This window comes from Scyliorhinus canicula, chromosome 19 (assembly GCF_902713615.1).
Source record: "Scyliorhinus canicula chromosome 19, sScyCan1.1, whole genome shotgun sequence".
NCBI classification, from domain to species: Eukaryota; Metazoa; Chordata; class Chondrichthyes; order Carcharhiniformes; family Scyliorhinidae; genus Scyliorhinus; species Scyliorhinus canicula.
In genome coordinates this window covers 106,620,885-106,643,995 of record NC_052164.1, presented here as the reverse complement: position 1 = coordinate 106,643,995, position 23,111 = coordinate 106,620,885, and the positions used below count along the sequence as shown (strand labels likewise).

The 23,111-nt window shown below is 52.0% G+C and overlaps 1 protein-coding gene across 1 annotated transcript in view; it reads left to right on the top strand.

Annotated features, from left to right (window-relative positions):
• Positions 1-23,111, top strand: part of grik4 (glutamate receptor, ionotropic, kainate 4) — a 229,077-nt gene that overhangs the window by 48,513 nt on the left and 157,453 nt on the right. The window contains exon 8 of the mRNA XM_038778816.1: positions 4,872-4,925. Within this exon, the coding sequence (XP_038634744.1) occupies positions 4,872-4,925 (54 nt within the window). The remainder of the gene's footprint in view (positions 1-4,871; positions 4,926-23,111) is intronic.

Sequence of the window (23,111 nt, the reverse complement as noted above, 5' to 3'; positions counted from 1 at the left end):
ACAGGGTTACCTGGAGCTGATGGAGACGATAGGGAGCGGCTGGGACATTCAGAGGGGGGGTATCAGCATCACTCCAGTAGGTCCTATAGTTGATTGGTGCAGTCCCAGAGGCTATGGGTGGAGGAGATGTCGCCGGCAATGCGTGACACCAAGGCTAACACTGCTAGGGTGGTGACCGCAGTGGACAGCCTGGTGCACGACGTCGGCACCATGAGTGAAGGTGTCCAAGGCGTTGTGCAGTCGGTGATGGCCATGGCTGAAGGTCTCGGCAGAATGTCCACCTCGCTGGGAGATGTCACCCAGTACCAGGCCGACCTTGATGAGGTTCTGCGGGACATGTCCTGCTCTCAGGTGGGCATTGCTGAGGCGCTGCAGAGCTTGTCCCAGTCACTGAGGTGCATTGCTGAGGGCATTGACACCTTGAGGCAGTTTCATGGAGCCGCCAGGGCGGCAGAGCCGGATGATGCAGGGGCAGCCAGGACTCGAACCAGCTGCCCCTCCGTCCCGAGGTGAATTGGAGCTGCAGCTATGGAGCCGAAGTACAAAAAGATGACCATACTGGGAAGGATGCACTGGGACGTACTGGGGATGTACTGGGAAAGATGTACTGGGGATGTACTGGGATGGATCCATTGGGACGTACTGGGGATGTACTGGGATGGATCCATTGGGACGTACTGGGGATGTACTGGGATGGATCCATTGGGACGTACTGGGGATGTACTGGGAAAGATGTACTGGGGATGTACTGGGATGGATCCATTGGGACGTACTGGGGATGTACTGGGAAAGATGTACTGGGGATGTACTGGGATGGATCCATTGGGACGTACTGGGGATGTACTGGGAAAGATGCACTGGGTTGTACTGGGGATGTACTGGGATGTACTGGGAAGAATGTACTGGCACATACTGAGATATACTGGGAGGCACTGGTAAGGGTGCACTGGGACATACTGGGGATGTACTGGGAAAGATGCACTGGGGATGTACTGGGAAGGATGCGCTGGGACGTACTGGGATGCACTGGGAATGTACTGGGATGTACTTTGGGGCAGCACGGTAGCATGGTGGTTAGCATAAATGCTTCACAGCTCCAGGATCCCAGGTTCGATTCCCGGCTGGGTCACTGTCTGTGTGGAGTCTGCACGTCCTCCCCCTGTGTGTGCGTGGGTTTCCTCCGGGTGCTCCGGTTTCCTCCCACAGTCCAAAGATGTGCGGGTTAGGTGAATTGGCCATGCTAAATTGCCCGTAGTGTCCTAATAAAAGTAAGGTTAAGGGGGGGGTTGTTGGGTTACGGGTATAGGGTGGATACGTGGGTTTGAGTAGGGTGATCATGGCTCGGCACAACATTGAGGGCCGAAGGGCCTGTTCTGTGCTGTACTGTTCTATGTTCTAATAGGGGTGCACTGGGATGTACTGGGGATGTACTGGGGATGTACTGGGAACGATGCACTGGGACGTACTGGGGATATATTGAGATCATAGAATTTACAGTGCAGAAGGAGGCCATTCGGCCCATCGAGTCTGCACCGGCTCTTGGAAAGAGCACCCTACCCAAGGTCAACACCTCCATCCTATCCCAATAACCCCCCCCCCCCCCTTCCCAACACCAAGGGCAATTTTGGACACTAAGGGCAATTTATCATGGCCAATCCACCTAACCTGCACATCTTTGGACTGTGGGAGGAAACCGGAGCACCCGGAGGAAACCCACGCACACACAGGGAGGATGTGCAGACTCCGCACAGACAGTGACCCAAGCCGGGAATCGAACCTGGGACCCTGGAGCTGTGAAGCCATTGTGCTATTCACAATGCTACCATGCTGCCCTGCTACCGAGATGTACTGGGGATGTACTAGGATGTACTGGGAAGGGTGTACTGGGATGTACTGGGATGTACTGGGAAGGATGCGCTGGGACGTACTGGGATGCACTGGGAATGTACTGGGATGTACTTTGGGGCAGCAGGGTAGCATGGTGGTTAGCATAAATGCTTCACAGCTCCAGGATCCCAGGTTCGATTCCCGGCTGGGTCACTGTCTGTGTGGAGTCTGCACGTCCTCCCCCTGTGTGTGCGTGGGTTTCCTCCGGGTGCTCCGGTTTCCTCCCACAGTCCAAAGATGTGCGGGTTAGGTGAATTGGCCATGCTAAATTGCCCGTAGTGTCCTAATAAAAGTAAGGTTAAGGGGGGGGTTGTTGGGTTACGGGTATAGGGTGGATACGTGGGTTTGAGTAGGGTGATCATGGCTCGGCACAACATTGAGGGCCGAAGGGCCTGTTCTGTGCTGTACTGTTCTATGTTCTAATAGGGGTGCACTGGGATGTACTGGGGATGTACTGGGGATGTACTGGGAACGATGCACTGGGACGTACTGGGGATATATTGAGATCATAGAATTTACAGTGCAGAAGGAGGCCATTCGGCCCATCGAGTCTGCACCGGCTCTTGGAAAGAGCACCCTACCCAAGGTCAACACCTCCATCCTATCCCAATAACCCCCCCCCCCCCCCTTCCCAACACCAAGGGCAATTTTGGACACTAAGGGCAATTTATCATGGCCAATCCACCTAACCTGCACATCTTTGGACTGTGGGAGGAAACCGGAGCACCCGGAGGAAACCCACGCACACACAGGGAGGATGTGCAGACTCCGCACAGACAGTGACCCAAGCCGGGAATCGAACCTGGGACCCTGGAGCTGTGAAGCCATTGTGCTATTCACAATGCTACCATGCTGCCCTGCTACCGAGATGTACTGGGGATGTACTAGGATGTACTGGGAAGGGTGTACTGGGATGTACTGGGATGAGTCGACTGGGAAGGGTGTACTGGGGACGTACTGGGAAGGGTGTACTGGGATGTACTGGGAAGGGTGTACTGGGATGTACTGGCAAGGGTGTACTGGGGATGTACTGGGAAGGGTGTACTGGGGTGTACTGAGGATGTACTGGGAAGGGTGTACTGGGATGTACTGGGAAGGGTGTACTGGGATGTACTGGGGATGTACTGGGAAGGGTGTACTGGGATGTACTGGGAAGGGTGTACTGGTATGTACTGGGGACGTACTGGGAAGGGTGTACTGGGAAGGACGTTCTGGGAAGGGTGTACTGGGATGTACTGGGAAGGGTGTACTGGGATGTACTGGGAAGGGTGTACTGGTATGTACTGCAAAGAGTCCCAGCTCAGGTGTGCTCTGCATATTTCAAAGGTGTGAGGAGAGGATCGATAGTGACTTCAATCAGCCATTCCAGCTAATTAATCACAGGTTTTCAGAACTCCGACTGCACAAGGTTTAGTTCAAATCATGCGCTGATTACTCTGAGCATTCAGTTGCACAAGGGATCACCTTGCTATCGCTATTTAAAGGGAGTCAGGCACCGTGCAGATTGTCATTACTGTAAGCTTCAATTCAACTTGCTCATTGCAGACTGAGAGGGCAGGCAACCTGTTGAACATCTTCCTGGATATTGTCCTTCACTGCAATGCAGAGATGATGACAGTCATTTTTGGAAGGAGAGATTATTCTATTGTTACCTTTAAGCATGCACAAACAGGATGAAGGACACAGATTTTTGGGATAGCAAGATTCCCAATGATCCAGGAGCAAGTGGCTCTGAGGTCCCTCGTGTCAATGGAAATACTGCAATTGGTACCATTCCATCAATGTGCAGTTAGTGTGCAATGATAGAAAAATCATCATATTGGTGAATGGTCACTCCCCAAGATACCTTCACCCTGAAGCACTCTGCTATTCCCACTACCTTGAGGCTTCCAAGAAGAACCAGGAGATGCGCATCTGATGCCACCCTCCCTTCCACCATGCAAGGGCAACAGGTGGAAAACGAAAGCCATGCAGTCTGCAGGAATATCTTTCAGCAAAGCATGAATTTGCTAAAACAATGCTTCCATAGTATTAAAACAGAAAATGCTGGAAAAACACAGCACATCTGGCAGCAACAATGGAGAGAGAAACAGAGTTAATGTTTTGAGTCTTTATGACTCCTTCAGAGCTTACAGGGCCGTGACTGCTCAGGATCCCTTCAGGACACGCGGGAACCTATCTCGCAACATCATGATGATTCGCTGCGGCCTCTACAATATCGCCACCATGAGGCCATAACCATTGCTGCCAGAGATCTGAAGATCACATCGGAAAGAAAGAGGAGAAGGCAGAGAGGAGAGAATTCTTTTTACTCATTCATGGGGTGTGGGCATTGCTGACTAGGCCAGCATTTATTGCCCATCCCTAATTACCCTTTAGAAGTTGGTGGTGAGCTGCCTCCTTGAACCGCTGCAGTCCATGTGGTGTAGGCACACCCACAGTGCTGTTAGGGAAGGAGTTCCAGGATTTTGCCCCAGCGACAGTGAAGGAACGGCTGATATATTTCCCAGTCAGGGTGGTGAGTGACTTGGAGGGGAACTTTCCAGGTGGTGGGGTTCCCAGGTATCTGCTGCTCTTGTCCTTCTAAATGGTAGCAGTCGTGGGTTTGGAAGGAGCTGTCCAAGGAACCTTGGTGAGTTCCTGCAGTGCATCTTGTCGATGGTACACACGGCTGCCACTGTATGTTGGTGGTGGAGGGTTTGAATGTTTGTGGAAGGGGGATCAATCAAACAGGGCTGCTTTGTCCTGGACGGTGTTGAGCTTCTTGTTAGAGCTGCACTCATCAAGTGGAGAGTATTCCATTACACTCCTGACTTGTGCCTTGTAGATGGTGGACAGGCTTTGCTTGGGGGGTGGGGGGGGGGGGGGGGGGGGGGGGGTCAGGAGGTGAGTTACTGTCTGCCATGATTTTAACTTTTAAAAGAGAGCTTGCAATTTTTTTAAAACAAAAAAGTGATCAATGTTTATAATAACTTGTTTTCCAGGCCGTGCTGTTAGGAATGACATCTGCTGACTATAACTACATCTTCACATGTCTGGTAAAGTATTTAAAGAAACTGATAGTAAATATTATTTACCTGATAGTGGGAAGGTGGGAAAAGGGAATATGGGAGGAAGGAGTGAATGAGGAAAAGGAGGAAGGCAAGGACAGAGAAAGTAGAGAACAACAGGAGGAGAAGGGGAAGAAGAGAAGGAGGGAGAGGGCAGGTAGAAAAGGAGAAGGAGGGAAAGAACATGAAGGAGGGTAAAGGTAAGGGAGGTGGTGGGGAGTAGGGAAGGAATTGAGAATGTGGGGATCGGGTGTGAAGAATGCTTGGGGAGTGGAGGAAGACACGAGAAAGAAGAGGGAGGAAGATATGGTGTAGGATGGAGGCGGCCAAAAACATCAACATCCAAAGCAGATCTGGCAACATCATCATCATCGTCGTTTGTTGTTAAATTTAGAAGCAGTTCTGTAGATGATGAATAGTGTTTGATACAGGTTTGATGCTATGTTGAGTCTATGAAGAAAAAATCCAAGATACGCATCAGTGAAGTTTTCTGAACTATAAATAATGATGTCAGCAAATGGACAGCACAATGGCGGCAGAGTCACTCTGTGCTTCGGACTTGTCATGAGAATGTCGCTTTAAGAAATATTTGGCTGCTCATGTTACTGCAGTGATGTCAGAGTGTGGGTGGAGCTGAGCTCTGGTTCTGCTTTTTAGTTTCATTTTGAGAAAAGCTTGGGTGTGTCTGTGTCGTTTTGGTTTTGTTTTCAATGTTGGAGCTGAAGCCAGACAGAGCAGATGTACTGTTGATCTCTCTGCCATGAAAAGAGTGTCTCTTGATCATTTGGTGAATTCAGAATTATAAATGTTTTCAGTAGTGACTTTAACCTGATGTGCTTCTGATAAAGGTTATGTTTTTTTGTAAGTCTTCTGGATGTTGTTTGGGAAGTTATTAAGGATTACTTAGTGTTGTATTCTTTAGGGGTTGTATTTGAATTGATGGTTGCTAAGATGGTCACTGTATGTTTTAAAAAGGTTAACTTGAGTTCATAGAATAAACATTGTTTTGCTTTAAAAAATACTTTTCCATTTCTGCTCTACCACACCTATAGAGTGGGCCGTGTGCTCCCCATACCACAATCTATTAAAGGTTGTGGGTCAGGTGAACTCCATGATACACTTTGGGGTTCTCTAAACACTGGCCCATAACAGACTCAAGATTAAACCACTTGGATGCTGATATAGCATCCCTAATTTTAAACAAGTCCAAAGTGTTATTTCTCTGATCACAGGGAATAATCAGATATTAGAAAACTACTAATTTTCATAGACTAATTTAATTTAATTTAATAATCTTTATTGTGGCGACATTAACATTGCCTGTTCGGGTACTAGATGGATCATTTAGAATGTCCAAATTACCTAACAGTACGTCTTTCGGAACTTGTGGGAGGAAACTGGAGCGTCTGGAGGAAACCCACGCACACACGGGGAGAACATGCTGACTCTGCACAGACAGTGATTCAAACTGGGAATTGAACCTGGGACCCTGGCGCTGTGAGGATAACATTCGATACAGTTGGGAGGAGAAATTTTCAAGGAATTTAATCTGACCTGCTCATGTAAACCTCTTAATGATGAGTGGCCTGACTGTTGTCCTGATCAGAAATTGATCCATATATACCAAATGTGCGTCTGTTACAGTCTGAAATGGGAGAATTGGCAACGGAAAACAAGGAAATGGCAATTAAGAACATAAGAACATAAGAACATAAGAACTAGGAGCAGGAGTAGGCCATCTGGCCCCTCGAGCCTGCTCCGCCATTCAATTAGATCATGGCTGATCTTTTGTGGACTCAGCTCCACTTTCCGGCCCGAACACCATAACCCTTAAACCCTTTATTCTTCAAAAAACTATCTATCTTTACCTTAAAAACATGTAATGAAGGAGCCTCAACTGCTACACTGGGCAAGGAATTCCATAGATTCACAACCCTTTGGGTGAAGAAGTTCCTCCAAAACTCAGTCCTAAATCTACTTCCCCTTATTTTGAGGCTATGTCCCCTAGTTCTGCTTTCACCCGCCAGTGGAAACAACCTGCCCGCATCTATCCTATCTATTCCCTTCATAATTTTAAATGTTTCTATAAGATCCCCCCTCATCCTTCTAAATTCCAATGAGTACAGTTCCAGTCTACTCAACCTCTCCTCATAATCCAACCCCTTCAGCTCTGGGATTAACCTAGTGAATCTCCTCTGCACACCCTCCAGTGCCAGTACGTCCTTTCTCAAGTAAGGAGACCAAAACTGAACACAATACTCCAGGTGTGGCCTCACTAACACCTTATACAATTGCAACATAACCTCCCTAGTCTTAAACTCCATCCCTCTAGCAATGAAGGACAAAATTCCATTTGCCTTCTTAATCACCTGTTGCACCTGTAAACCAACCTTCTGTGACTCATGCACTAGCACACCCAAGTCTCTCTGCACAGCGGCATGCTTTAATATTTTATCGTTTAAATAATAATCCCATTTGCTTTTATTCCTACCAAAATGGATAACCTCACATTTGTCAACATTGTATTCCATCTGCCAGACCCTAGCCCATTCACTTAACCTATCCAAATCCCTCTGCAGGCTTCCAGTATCCTCTGCACTTTTCGCTTTACCACTCATCTTAGTGTCATCTGCAAACTTGGACACATTGCCCTTGGTCCCCAACTCCAAATCATCTATGTAAATTGTGAACAATTGTGGGCCCAACACGGATCCCTGAGGGACACCACTAGCTACTGATTGCCAACCAGAGAAACACCCATTAATCCCCACTCTTTGCTTTCTATTAATTAACCAATCCTCTATCCATGCTACTACTTTACCCTTAATGCCATGCATCTTTATCTTATGCAGCAACTTTTTGTGTGGCACCTTGTCAAAGGCTTTCTGGAAATCCAGATATACCACATCCATCGGCTCCCCATTATCTACTGCACTGGTAATGTCCTCAAAAAATTCCACTAAATTAGTTAGGCATGACCTGCCCTTTATGAACCCATGCTGCGTCTGCCCAATGGGACAATTTCTATCCAGATGCCTCGCAATTTCTTCCTTGATGATAGATTCCAGCATCTTCCCTACTACCGAAGTTAAGCTCACTGGCCTATAATTTCCTGCTTTCTGCCTACCTCCTTTTTTAAACAGGGGTGTCACGTTTGCTAATTTCCAATCCACCGGGACCACCCCAGAGTCTAGTGAATTTCGGTAAATTATCACTAGTGCATCTGCAATTTCCCTAGCCATCTCTTTTAGCACTCTGGGATGCATTCCATCAGGGCCAGGAGACTTGTCTACCTTTAGCCCCATTAGCTTGCCCATCACTCCCTCCTTAGTGATAACAATCCTCTCAAGGTCCTCACCTGTCATAGCCTCATTTCTATCAGTCGCTGGCATGTTATTTGTGTCTTCCACTGTGAAGACTGACCCAAAAACACCTGTTCAGTTCCTCAGCCATTTCCTCATTTCCCATTATTAAAACTCCCTTCTCATCCTTTAAAGGACCAATATTTACCTTAGCCACTCTTTTTTGTTTTATATATTTGTAAAAACTTTTACTGTCTGTTTTTATATTCTGAGCAAGTTTACTCTCATACTCTATCTTACTCTTCTTTATAGCTTTTTTAGTAGCTTTCTGTTGCCCCCTAAAGATTTCCCAGTCCTCTAATCTCCCAGCAATCTTTGCCACTTTATATGCTTTTTCCTTCAATTTGATACTCTTCCTATTTCCTTAGATATCCACGGTCGATTTTCCCTCTTTCTACCGTCCTTCCTTTTTGTTGGTATAAACCTTTGCTGAGCACTGGAAAAATTGCTTGGAAGGTTCTCCACTGCTCCTCAACTGTTCCACCATAAAGTCTTAGCTCCCAGTCTACCTTAGCTAGTTCTTCTCTCATCCCCTTGTAATCTCTTTTGTTTAAACACAAAACACTAGTATTTGATTTTACTTTCTCACCCTCCATCTGTATTTTAAATTCCACCATATTGTGATCGCTCCTTCCGAGAGGATCCCAAACTATGCAATCATTAATCAATCCTGTCTCATTACACAGGACAAGATCTAGGACCGCTTGTTCCCTCGTAGGTTCCATTACATACTATTCTAGGAAACTATCGCGGATACATTCTATAAACTCCTCCTCAAGGTTGCCCTGACCGACCTGGTTAAACCAATCGACATGTAGATTAAAATCCCCCATGATAACTGCTGTACCATTTCTACATGCATCAGTTATTTCTTTGTTTATTGCCTGCCCCACCATAACGTTACTATTTGGTGGCCGATAGACTACTTCTATCAGTGACTTTTTCGCCTTACCATTCCTGATTTCCACCCAAATGGATTCAACCTTATCCTCCATAGCACCGATGTCATCCCTTACTATTGCCCGGATGTCATCCTTAAATAACAGAGCAACACCACCTCCCTTACCATCCACTCTGTCCTTCCGAATAGTTTGATACCCTCGGATATTTAACTCCCAGTCGTGACCATCCTTTAACCATGTTTCAGTAATGGCCACTAAATCATAGTCATTTACGATGATTTGTGCCATCAACTCATTTACTTTATTCCGAATACTACGAGCATTCAGGTAAAGTACACTTATGTTGGTTTTTTTACCTCTGTTTTGAATCTTAACATCTCCAGTTTTATTCCTTTTGTTATTACTGGGCCTATTCACTGAGCTCCCCTCAGTCACTGTACCTTGTACTGTCGCCCTTTTAGATTTTTGACTATGTCTTCTCTGCCTTGCACTTTTCCCCTTACTTCCTTTTGCTTCTGTCCCTGTTTTACTACCTTCCAACTTCCTGCATCGGTTCCCATCCCCCTGCCACATTAGTTTAAACCCTCCCCAACAGCTCTAGAAAACACCCCCCTAGGACATCGGTTCCAGTCCTGCCCAGGTGCAGACCGTCCGATTTGTACTGGTCTCACCTCCCCCAGAACCGGTCCCAATGCCCCAGGAATCCCTCCCTCTTGCACCATCTCTCGAGCCACGCATTCATCCTATCTATCCTGACATTCCTACTCTGACTAGCTCGTGGCACTGGTAGCAATCCTGAGATTACTACCTTTGAGGTCCTACTTTTTAGTTTAACTCCTAACTCCCTGAATTCCGCTTGTAGGACCTCATCCCGTTTTTTACCTATATCGTTGGTGCCTATGTGCACCACGACAGCTGGCTGTTCACCCTCCCCCCCCAGAATGTCCTGCAGCCGCTCCGAGACATCCTTGACCCTTGCACCAGGGAGGCAACATACCATCCTGGAGTCTCGATTGCGTGCACAGAACCGCCTATCTATTCCCCTTACAATAGAGTCCCCTATCACTATAGCCCTGCCATTTTTCTTCCTGCCCTGCTGCGCAACAGAGCCAGCCACGGTGCCATGAACCTGGCTGCTGCTGCCTTCCCCTGGTGAGCCATCTCCCCCAACAGTATCCAAAGCGGTATATCTGTTTTGCAGGGAGATGACTGCAGGGGACACCTGCACTGCCTTCTTACTCTTGCAAACAAGTAAATTAAACAAGTAACTATAGTTAGAAACATACATAGAAACATAGAAGCAGGAGGAGGCCATTCAGCCCTTTGAGTCTGCTCGGCCATTATTGTGATCAGGTCTGATCATCAAGTTCAATATCCTGATCCCGCCCTCCCCCCATATCCCTTCATCCCTTTAGCCCCAAGAGCTGTATCTAATTCCTTCTAAAACTTATACAACATTTTTGCCTCAACTACTTTCTGTGGGAGTGAATTCCACAGATTCCCCGCTCTCTGGGTGAAGAAATTTCTCCTCACCTCAATTCCAAAAGGTTTACCCCTTATCCTCAAACTATGACCCCTAGTTCTGGACACCCCCACCATCGGGAACATTCTTTCTGAATCTACCCTGTCTAATCCTGTTAGAATTTTGTAAGTTTCTATGCGATCCCCTCTCACTCTTCTAAACTCCAACGAATATAATCCTAACCGACTTAGTCTCTCCTCATATGACAGTCCTGCCATCCCAGGAATCAGCCTGGTAAACCTTCGCTGCCCTCCCTCCATAGCAAGAACATCCTTCCTCAGATAAGGACACCAAAACTGCTCACAGTACTCTCAGTGTGGCCTCACCAGTGCCCTATACATTGCAGCAAAACATCTCTATTCCTGTAATCAAATCTCCTCGCTATGAAGGCCAACATACCATTTGCCTTCTTTACTGCCTCCTATACGTTTGCACTTATTTTCAGCGAGTGATGCACGAGGACACCAAGGTCTCGCTGAGTATCCGCCTCTCTCAATTTACAGCCATTCAAATAATAATCTGCCTGCCTATTTCTGCTACCGAAGTGGATAATCTATCATTTATCCACATTATACTGCATCTGCTATGCATGTGCCCACTCACTCAGCCTGTCCAAATCCCACTGAAGCATCTCTGCATCCTCCTCACAGCTCACCCTCCCACCCAACTTTGTATCATCTACAAATTTGGAGATAATACATTTAGTTGCCTCATCCAAATCATTAATATATAATGTGAACAGTTGGGGCGCAGCACAGATCCCTGCGGTACCCCACTAGTCACTGCCTGCCAGTTGGAAAAAGTCCCATTTATTCCAACTTTTTGCTTCCTGTCTGCTAATCAGCTTTCTATCCATCTCAAGATACTACCCGTAATCACATGAGCTTTAACTTTACATAGTAATCTGCAATGTAAGACCTTGTCAAAAACCTTCTGAAAGTCTAAATAAACCACATCCACCGGTTCTCCCTGGTCAACTCTACTGGTTACATCTTCAAAGAATTCTAGTATATTTGTCAAGCATGATTTTCCTTTCGTAAATCCGTGCTGACTTTGTCTGATTACTCCACTGCTTTCCAAACACTGTGCTATGAAATCCTTAAAAATGGACTCCAGTGGAACGTCCGGTGGGATGGGCGCGCAGGGTGGCTGCAGAGCGAAGAGCTCCCGCTGGTGGCCGCGAGTAGCGGCGATTTCGGGAAAATCCCCGAGTTTCGACGCCCCCCCCCGCCCGCCGACTGCCGTCGGCCTTTGGGGCCGTCGCGAGCAGCCAGCGGGGCCGGTTTAAAAACCGGTGAAGAATCCCGCGCGGGTGTTGGGGCGGCAGGGGCTGAGGTCCTGGGCCCAGCGCGGCTTCGGGGCCAGAGCAGCGGGAGCGGAGCTATGAGGAGGCCGAGGAGGCCGGCCCGAGTCCAGGGCACCATGTAAGGGCGGTGTCCCACAACGGATGTCTCCCACCTAGGAGGAAGAAAGAAAGCTGGAACCTGGTCCCAGGGGAGTTCGGGATGAGTACAGAGGGGAAAGGAGGAGAGCTGGAAGATTTAAAGAAATTTAAAGAAGTTTGGTAAAGTTTTTTTTTCCTCCCCTTTGTCTTTAAAAAACAGAATAATTCAGATTGATGAAGGACAGAAGGGTGGAGGGAGAGAGAGGAGAAGAGAAAGAAAGTGAAAAACAATAAGTTGCTAAAGGATGCGAAAAGCAGCGTCGAAGAAAGGAGGAAACGCGGGGTCGCCGCTGAAGGAGAAGACGAATAAAAGTGGTGATAGGATGGCGGAAGCCGAACTGCAAAGTGGGGCCGCACTATTTACGGTGGAGAAGGTGACCGAGGTGATGGCGGGGGAGCTGGAAAAACAGTTTGCGAGGCACATGGAGGGTGGAAAAAGGAAACAGCAGCCGCATTGAAGTCACTGGTGGAGGAGGCAATCGCCCCGATAATCGCCCCATTGAAGGTGACGGTGGCAAAGGGATTGGCCGAGGTGAGAGAGCAGGGCGAGAAGATGAAAGAAGTGGAGGAAGCCATGTCACGACACAGTGACCAGGTCACCTCGATGGGAGATGAGTTGCGGAGGGCTGTGGAGATTAATAGAGGTCTCCGAGCAAAGCTGGAAGATTTGGAAAATCGCTCAAGGCGGCATAATGTGAGAATTGTGGGCTTGCCCGAAGGGACAGAGGGCCCAAGGCCAACACAATACTTCGCTAAGCAGTTGGCGGAGCTGATGGGGAAGGGTGAGAGCCCCTCCCATTATGAGCTAGACCGAGCCCATCGGTCATTAGGGCCGAAGCCCAAAGTGACTGAGTCGCTAAGAGCAGTAATTATCTGCTTCCATAGGTTCTGCATGAAGGAGAAGGTGTTAAACTAGGCGAAGCAGAAGCGAGAGGTACTATGGGATGGTATTACGTTCCGGATCTACCAGGACTTGATGGTGGAGTTGGCAAAAAGACAAGCGGCGTTTGGGCAAGTGATGGCGACGTTGTACAAGAAGGGGGTACGGTTTGGTATGGTGTACCCAGCGAGGTTGAGGGTAATGTATAACGGCAAAGACTTTTACTTTGAGACAGCGGAGGCGGCTGAGGCGTTCGTGAAGGCAGAAGGCTTGGGACAGACATGAAGAGTGGAGCTGGAAGAGAGACTGTGGACTGTGTTTGAACAGCCGGAAAATGTATAAATGTTATAACTTTCTTTTTACGGATTTGTATTGTAATTTACTTCTCTTTGTATTGTTATAGAGTTTAAGTTAAGGGTGGGTTGATGGGCGCTCTGTGTTGCGATGGTTAAATGTTATGTTAGTGAATTGTATGGGTTGGATTGTTGGGTTTGGTTTTTTTTGCTCTGGGACTGGGTGGAAGGGGATGATATGTCTTGGCCGGGGGGGGGGGGGGGGGGGGGGGGGTGGGGGGAGCCATCCGCACTAGCTAGCTAAAGTCAGTCAGCTAGTGAATGGAGGTGAGAGGGGAGGAGGGCTGCGGACATTGAAGCCTGGATAGCAGGCGTCAATGGGCCTACGAGGCGAGCGAGAGGGGGGGAGGAAGGGTTGGATGCTGGGGGATGTTGTTTCTGGGGGAAAGGTAGGGGGGGTTTTTGGGAGGGGGGGAAGGGGTTCGATGTTAACAATGGACAGGGGCGGGTCAGGCTTATGGGGCAGGGCCCGGCGGTATGTTGATGGTGGATAAGAAAGGTTGGGGGGGGGGGGGTGAGAGACCCCCAGTAAGGATAGTTACGTGGAACGTGAGAGGGCTAGGAGGTCCAGTCAAGAGGTCAAGGGTGCTTGCGCATCTTAAAAGCCTGAAAACCGATGTGGCAATGCTGCAGGACACTCACTGGAGGGTGAAGGACCAGGTGAGACTTAAAAAGGGTTGGGTTAGCCAAGTGTTTCACTCTGGATTTGATGGAAGGGCTCGAGGGGTAGCAGTGTTGGTCAGCAAAAGGGTACGGTTCCAGATGGAGAAGGTGGTGGCAGATCAGGGGGGTAGATATGTGATTGTGGCCGGGGTGCTGGACGGGAGATTAGTGGCGCTGGTAAGTGTATACGGTCCCAACTGGGACGATGCGGGATTTGCGAGGAAGGTGTTTGGAGCCATTCCTGACTTGGACACACACGAGCTGATTGTGGGGGGGGGGGGGACTGGAACCTGGTGCAGGAGCCACGGTTGGACAGATCACGGCTGCGCTCGCTGGTCCCATCGGGGGGGGTGAAGGCGCTGGCTGGGCTAATGGTGGAAATGGGAGGGGTGGACCCTTGGAGGTTCCTGCACCCAGGGGAACGGGAGTACTCGTTTTTCTCAGCAGTCCACAGGGTATACTCGCGGATTGACTTTTTTGTGGTGGGAAAGGCTTTGCTGGCTGGAGTCAAGGGGTCGGAATACTCTGCAATTGCTGTGTCAGATCACGCTCCGCACTGGGTGGGTATGGTGCTGGAGAAGGGGGTAGTGCAGAGGCCGGGGTGGAAACTGGATGTGGGGCTTTTGGGGAACCAAATATTCTGTGAAAAAATTGAACAGGTAATTAAGGAATATGTAAGTTTCAACTGTACGGGTGAGGTGTCGAAGGCGGTCGCCTGGGAGGCTCTAAAGGCGGTGGTGAGGGGGGAGGTGATTTTGTTTAAGGCCAGGGTGGACAAAGAGGAGAGGTTGGAGCGGCAGAGGGTAATAGATGAGATGTTGGAGGCAGATAGGAGCTATGCGGAGGATGGGGACCCAGCGATGCTGGGAAAGAGGAAGGAACTACAGGCGAGCTTCGACCGACTATCTACCAGGAAGGCGGTGCATCAACTGAGGCGAGCGAGGGATGCAGTTTATGAGCATGGAGACAAGGAGAGAATGGAGACATGGAGTATGTTAGCAGGTCAGCTCCGGAGGGAGGCAGCGGCAAGGGAAATTCTTCAGGTGAGGGATAGGACGGGGAAGTTGGTGGTGGCTCCGGAGCTGATTAACAAGGTTTTTGAGGAATTTTACGAGAGGTTGCACAGGTCAGAGCCACCCGGGGGAGACCGTGAGATGCAGTAATTTCTGGATGGGTTGGAGTACCCGAGGCTAGGGGAGGGGGACAGGGCTACAATAGAGGGGGTGATAGTGGAGCAGGAGATAAAAGACGCGATTGGGAGGATGCAGTCGAGGAAGGTGGCAGGGCCGGATGGGTTTCCGGTGGAATATTATAAAAAATTTAAGGATAAGTTGGCACCCCTGATGGTAGGGATGTTTGAAGAGGTGATAGGGAAGGGGGTGCTGCCACAAACCTTGGGGCAGGCATCGATTTCACTGTTGCTTAAAAAGGATAAGGATCCGACGGAATGTGGGTCGTATAGGCCCATTTCACTTCTTAATGTGGACGCAAAGGTATTGCCGAAGGAACTAGCGGGTAGGCTGGAGTGTTGCCTCCTGAAGATGATAGGTGAGGATCAGACAGGGTTCGTGAAAGGGAGGCAGCTGTTTTCGAATATTAGGAGGGTCTTGAACGTCGTTATGGCACCGGTGGAAGGGAAGGAAACAGAGGTGGTGGTGGCATTGGACGCCGAGATGGAGCCGAAGGCGAGTGTCCGAACGAACAATATCAGTTTGAGATACTTCTCTCTCCACCGTGGGACGAGGCAGAGATGTCCTATGTCCCGCCTGCTGTTTGCGCTTGCGATTGAGCCATTGGCCATCTCATTAAGAAGTTCGGAAGTATGGAAAGGAATAGTGAGGAGGGGGGGATAGAGCAAAGGGTGTCCTTGTATGCCGACGACTTGTTGCTGTATGTGTTGGAGCCGAGTGCGTCGATAGGAGGAATATTGGAGTTGCTGCAGGTATTTGGATCTTTCTCTGGGTACAAGCTGAACTTGGACAAGAGTGAGTATTTCGTGGTGTCTCAACCGGGAGTGGGGGCAGGGGTGGTGGGGCTGCCATTCCGTAGGGCAGGGACTCACTTTAGGTATTTGGGGGTGCAGGTTGCCCGGGAGTGGGGAAGGCTTCGCAGGTACAACATCATTAGGTGTGGAGAGTGAAAGCTGATCTGGCGAGGTGGGATGGTCTCCCTCTGTCACTGGCGGGTCGGGTGCGGGCGGTTAAAATGAATGTGTTGCCACGATTCCTATTTATTTTTCAATGCCTACCGATTTTCCTGCCCTGTACAAACTCCTGCGCATTCCCAGAGCTACTCCCACTAGTGGTCGGATAACGCTACTGCGCTTACAATGGTATTGGTAAATACAGTGTGAATTACTAAGTTACATTCACCACATTCACCCCCTGCAAAAAAATCAAGTCCGGCGGGGGTGGTGGTCTACAACGTCAGTCTGTCCAGTGGTCGAACTGTCCGCTGTGATCTGCGGAGCACCGGGGTTGCAGCCACTTGCGGTGGCTGGATGGGTGTTGTGTGCTGGGGTACGATGACGGACTCCAGGGAGGGTTGTGTCCGAGCTTCATACTCTTCTGGTTCGACCGGGGACTGGGGGCGCTGGGGGCTGGCCGGCGCGGGTGCACGGAACTGATGGAGCGAGCTCGTGGGCACGGGAGCGCGAGGGGGCGGCAGCATGGGGTGTAGGGTGAGGGGTCCTTCTGTGGGGGTAGAGGGGGCGCTGGATCCGGCGGGTGCCAGATCCCGGAGGGATACCGTGTCCTGACGGCCGTCAGGGAACTCGACGAAGGAGTACTGGGGGTTGGAGTGGAGCAGGCGCACCTTCTCAACAAGGGGGTCGGTTTTGTGTGCCCTGACATGTTTCCTCAGGAGTACCGGGCCCGGTGTCCTCAGTCATGCCAGAAGTGAGACCCCCGTGGTAGTGCCCCTGGAAAAAATGAAGAGCCTCTCGTGAGGGGTCTGATTGGTTGCTGTGCATAAGAGGGACCTAATAGCATGGAGCGCGTCTGGGAGGACTTCCTGCCACTGGGAGACTTGGAGCTTTCTAGACCGGAGGGTCAGTAGGACGGTCTTCCAGACCGTCGCGTTCTCCCTCTCCACCTGCCCGTTCCCCCTGGGGTTGTAGCTGGTAGTCCTGCTCGAGGCGATGCCCTTGTCGAGCAGGTACTGACGCAGCTCGTCGCTCATGAAGGACAAACCCCGGTCGCTGTGCACATAGCTGGGGAAACCAAACAGGGTGAAGATGCTATGCAGGGCCCTAATGACTGTGTGGGAGGTCATGTCGGGGCACGGGATGGCAAATGGGAAATGGGAGAACTCATCTACGATGTTTAGAAAGTAAACGTTCTTGTTAGTTGAGGGGAGTGGCCCTTTGAAATCAATCGCGAGGCGTTCAAAGGGCCTAGAAGCCTTGACCAGGTTCTGTGCGGTTTGCACTCCGCACAGATCGGGCAGTCCCTGGTGACCGCTTTTACCTCCTCGTTGGAGAAAGGCAGGTTTCGGGCTCTGATGTAGCGGGCGAGTCGGGTGACGCTCGGGTGGCAGAGGTCGTTGTGGATGACTTTAAGTCGGTTAATCTGTGCGCTGGCGCATGTCCCGCGGGATAGGGCATCCGGAGGCTCGTTGAGCTTCCCGGGTCGATACTTAATATCGCAGCTATAGGCGGAGAGTTCGATCCTCCACCGAAGAATTTTATCATTTTTTATTTTGCCCCTTTGCGAGTTATCAAACATAAAGGCAACCGATCGTTGGTCGGTGATGGGGGTGAACCTCCTACCTGCGAGGTAGTGCCTCCAGTGACGAATAGCCTCCACAATGGCTTGTGCTTCTTTCTCGACTGAGGAGTGTCGGAGTTCTGAAGCGGAGAGGGTACGGGAGAAAAACGCGACTGGTCTCCCTGCCTGATTTAAAGTGGCTGCTAGAGCTACCTCTGAGGCATCGCTCTCAACCTGAAAGGGGATGGATTCATCCACCGCCCGCATGGCCGCTTTGGCGATGTCCTCCTTGATGCAGTTGAAGGCCTGGCGTGCCTCAACTGACAGGGGAAATCGTGTGGCCTTAAAGAGTGGGCGGGCTTTGTCCGCATATTGAGGGACCCACTGGGCGTAGTAGGAGAAGAAGCCCAAGCACCGTTTGAGGGCCTTGCGGCAATGGGGGAGGGGGAGTTCTAAGAGGGGGCGCATACGGTCCGGGTCTGGGCCCAGGACTCTGTTTTCCACGACATAGCCGAGGATGGCTAGTCTGGTTGTGCGGAAAACGCATTTCTCCTTGTTATAAGTGAGGTTTAATTTCTGTGCCGTCTGGAGAAAACGATGGAGGTTGGCGTCGTGGTCCTGCTGGTCATAGCCGCAGATGGTGACATTGTCCAAGTACGGAAACGTGGCCCGCAGCCCGTACTGGTCCACCATTCGGTCCATTGCTCGTTGGAACACCGAAACCCCATTAGTGACGCCGAAAGGGATCCGGAGGAAATGGAAGAGGCGGCCATCGGACACGAATGCCGTGTAGTGGCGGTCCTCCGGGCGGATTGGGAGCTGGTGGTATGCAGACTTCAGATCCACCGTGGAAAGGAGCCGATACTGGGCGATCTGATTTACCATGTCTGCAATCCTGGGGAGGGGATACGCGTCAAGGAGCGTAAATCTATTTATGGTCTGACTATAGTCGACCACCATGCGGAATTTTTCCCCGGTCTTAACGACCACCACCTGAGCTCTCCAGGGACTATTGCTGGCCTCTATAATCCCCTCACTGAGAAGCCTTCGGACCTCTGATCGGATAAATACCCTATCCTGCAGGCCATACCGCCTGCTACGAGTGGCTCCGGGTTTACAGTCCTTTGTGAGATTGGCGAAGAGAGGAGGGGGGGAGATTCGCAGCATAGCGAGGCTGCAGATAGTGAGTGGGGGCAGGGGCCCGCCGAAGCTGAGGGTGAGACTCTTAAGGTTACACTGAAAGTCTAGGCCTAATAAGAGTGGCGCGCAGAGGTCGGGCAAAACGTAGAGTTGAAATTTTGAGTAGCTAGCGCCTCGGATTGTGAGTGTCGCGGCGGTGCGCCCCTGGATCTGGACAGAATGGGAGCCTGAAGCGAGCGAGATAGTTTGCCACACGGGGAAAACGGGGAGCGAACAGCGTCTTACCAGGTCTGGGTGTATGAAACTCTCAGTGCTCCCGGAGTCGAAAAGGCATGGCGTGTAGTAACAGTTGATTTGGCCCTCTGCCATCGAATTTCGCAGATGCTTCGGGCGTGATTGATCCAGGGTGACTGCGACGAGTTGCGGGCTGCATGACGAGCGCCCGAGGAGGTCGTACTCTTCCGATGAGTTGTCCGAGCGTGGAGATGCAGGTCGGGCCCGTGGATCGCACGTGACGGGCGACGAAGAAGATGGCGTCCAAGATGGCGGCCACGTGGTGGAGGTTTGCCAAGATGGCGGCCCCCACGGATCGCACGTGGTGGGAGGGGGCGGGGTCGGGGCATAGGCTGCAGCGTTTCGGGCCCCGCGGGCCTGCGGGTGTGGGGAGTGATTACTTCGTGCCGCTGGGGAGTTGGAAGCTGGGGCCCTTTTTGCGAGGCACACTCTCGCGTAGTGGCCTTTCCGCCCGCAGCTGCTGCAGGTCGCGTTGCGGGCTGGGCAGTGCTGCCGCGGGTGCTGGTTCTGGACACAGAAATGGCAGGCTGGAGCAGCATAGTGGCTGGCTGGGGCAGCATAATGGCTGGCTGGGGCAGCATAGTTGCTGGGGCAGCATAGTGGCTGGGGCAGCATAGTGGCTGGAGCAGCATAGTGGCTGGGGCAGCATAGTTGCTGGCTGGGGCAGCATAGTGGCTGGCTGGAGCAGCATAGTGGCTGGCTGGGGCAGCATAGTGGCTGGCTGGGGCAGCATAGTGGCTGGCTGGGGCAGCATAGTGGCTGGCTGGGGCAGCATAGTGGCTGGCTCGGGCAGCATAGTGGCTGGAGCAGCATAGTGGCTGGGGCAGCATAGTTGCTGGAGCAGCATAGTGGCTGGCTGGGGCAGCATAGTGGCTGGGGCAGCATAGTGGCTGGAGCAGCATAGTGGCTGGGGCAGCATAGTGGCTGGGGCAGCATAGTGGCTGGCTGGGGCAGCATAGTGGCTGGAGCAGCATGGTGGCTGGGGCAGCATAGTGGCTGGAGCAGCATAGTGGCTGGGGCAGCATAGTGGCTGGAGCAGCATAGTGGCTGGGGCAGCATAGTGGCTGGGGCAGCATAGTGGCTGGCTGGGGCAGCATAGTGGCTGGGGCAGCATAGTGGCTAGCTGGAGCAGCATAGTGGCTGGAGCAGCATAGTGGCTGGCTGGAGCAGCATAGTGGCTGGGGCAGCATAGTGGCTGGCTGGGGCAGCATAGTGGCTGGCTGGGGCAGAGTAGTGGCTGGGTGGAGCAGCATGGTGGCTGGCTGGAGCAGCATAGTGGCTGGAGCAGCATAGTGGCTGGAGCAGCATAGTGGCTGGGGCAGCATAGTGGCTGGGGCAGCATAGTGGCTGGCTGGGGCAGCATAGTGGCTGGGGCAGCATAGTGGCTGGCTGGGGCAGCATAGTGGCTAGCTGGGGCAGCATAGTGGCTGGGGCAGCATAGTGGCTGGGGCAGCATAGTGGCTGGCTGGGGCAGCATAGTGGCTGGAGCAGCATAGTGGCTGGCTGGAGCAGCATAGTGGCTGGGGCAGCATAGTGGCTGGGGCAGCATAGTGGCTGGAGCAGCATAGTGGCTGGGGCAGCATAGTGGCTGGCTGGAGCAGCATAGTGGCTGGGGCAGCATAGTGGCTGGGGCAGCATAGTGGCTGGGGCAGCATAGTGGCTGGAGCAGCATAGTGGCTGGCTGGGGCAGCATAGTGGCTGGGGCAGCATAGTGGCTGGAGCAGCATAGTGGCTGGCTGGGGCAGCATAGTGGCTGGCTGGGGCAGCATAGTGGCTGGGGCAGCATAGTGGCTGGAGCAGCATAGTGGCTGGCTGGAGCAGCATAGTGGCTGGGGCAGCATAGTGGCTAGCTGGGGCAGCATAGTGGCTGGAGCAGCATAGTGACTGGCTGGGGCAGCATAGTGGCTGGCTGGGGCAGCATAGTGGCTGGGGCAGCATAGTGGCTGGTTGGGGCAGCATAGTGGCTGGGGCAGCATAGTGGCTGGCTGGGGCAGCATAGTGGCTGGAGCAGCATAGTGGCTGGAGCAGCATAGTGGCTGGGGCAGCATAGTGGCTGGGGCAGCATAGTGGCTGGCTGGGGCAGCATAGTGGCTGGGGCAGCATAGTGGCTGGCTGGGGCAGCATAGTGGCTAGCTGGGGCAGCATAGTGGCTGGGGCAGCATAGTGGCTGGGGCAGCATAGTGGCTGGCTGGGGCAGCATAGTGGCTGGAGCAGCATAGTGGCTGGCTGGAGCAGCATAGTGGCTGGGGCAGCATAGTGGCTGGGGCAGCATAGTGGCTGGAGCAGCATAGTGGCTGGGGCAGCATAGTGGCTGGCTGGAGCAGCATAGTGGCTGGGGCAGCATAGTGGCTGGGGCAGCATAGTGGCTGGGGCAGCATAGTGGCTGGAGCAGCATAGTGGCTGGCTGGGGCAGCATAGTGGCTGGGGCAGCATAGTGGCTGGAGCAGCATAGTGGCTGGCTGGGGCAGCATAGTGGCTGGCTGGGGCAGCATAGTGGCTGGGGCAGCATAGTGGCTGGAGCAGCATAGTGGCTGGCTGGAGCAGCATAGTGGCTGGGGCAGCATAGTGGCTAGCTGGGGCAGCATAGTGGCTGGAGCAGCATAGTGACTGGCTGGGGCAGCATAGTGGCTGGCTGGGGCAGCATAGTGGCTGGGGCAGCATAGTGGCTGGTTGGGGCAGCATAGTGGCTGGGGCAGCATAGTGGCTGGCTGGGGCAGCATAGTGGCTGGAGCAGCATAGTGGCTGGAGCAGCATAGTGGCTGGCTGGAGCAGCATAGTGGCTGGCTGGGGCAGCATAGTGGCTGGGGCAGCATAGTGGCTGGAGCAGCATGGTGGCTGGCTGGGGCAGCATAGTGGCTGGAGCAGCATAGTGACTGGCTGGGGCAGCATAGTGGCTGGCTGGGGCAGCATGGTGGCTGGCTGGGGCAGCATAGTGGCTGGTTGGGGCAGCATAGTGGCTGGGGCAGCATAGTGGCTGGCTGGGGCAGCATAGTGGCTGGCTGGAGCAGCATAGTGGCTGGCTGGGGCAGCATGGTGGCTGGCTGGAGCAGCATAGTGGCTGGGCGGCCGTGTGGCAGAGGCCTGGGGGAGTCGCTGGTCGGGGGCCCATGATTGGGTCGCGGGGAACGAGGTGAGGCTGCGGAAGGAGACCTCCATCGTGGTAGCAATTTCCGCAGTTGTTTCTAAGCCTTTGGCCCCCTTTTCCAGCAGTCGTTGGCGCACATAATTAGACCTGAGGCCCGCTACAAAACCATCGCGTACAGCAAGTTCTCTGTGTTCAGCCGCGGTAACCGCTTGATAGTTACAGTCATTGGATAGATTATTGAGCTCTCTTAAAAATTCGGCGAGTGATTCAGTAGGCCGCTGGCGCCGAGTCGTGAACACATAGCGTGCGTAAACTTCGTTAATGGGCCTTACATACATCTTATCGAGTATCGCTAGGCTGCAGTATATGAACCGGCCAAGTTTAGTTGCGTAGAGATTCTGTGGCTCGCCCTCGCATGCAGTAGACTTAACTTCGGTTCCTCTGTTGTTTCGGCTGTGCTCGCTTCTGCCAGGTCGGCCTTAAAGAACCGCAGCCAGTGGGAGAAGATTTATTTTGCCTCTGTAGGTTTAAACCCAACTTAGGCATGCACCATTTGGTCACACCCGCTTGGGGCAAGATTCTGATTGTGACGCCTCACAGGCCTTGGATAGATCCCGTGAGGCATGAAGGATACCGGGAAGCCTGCGAGGACAGTCTCTGCATTGTGCTCTCGCTCGAGCGTAACGTAGCCACAAAATCGTGCCCGCTATCTCGGATTTCCCTTGTAAGCCACCTTTCCATTTCTATTCTTGAGCAAAATAGGAAGTTCACTTATTCATTCCTTGAATGCCTGCCATTGCCTGTCCGCTGTCCTTGCTTCAG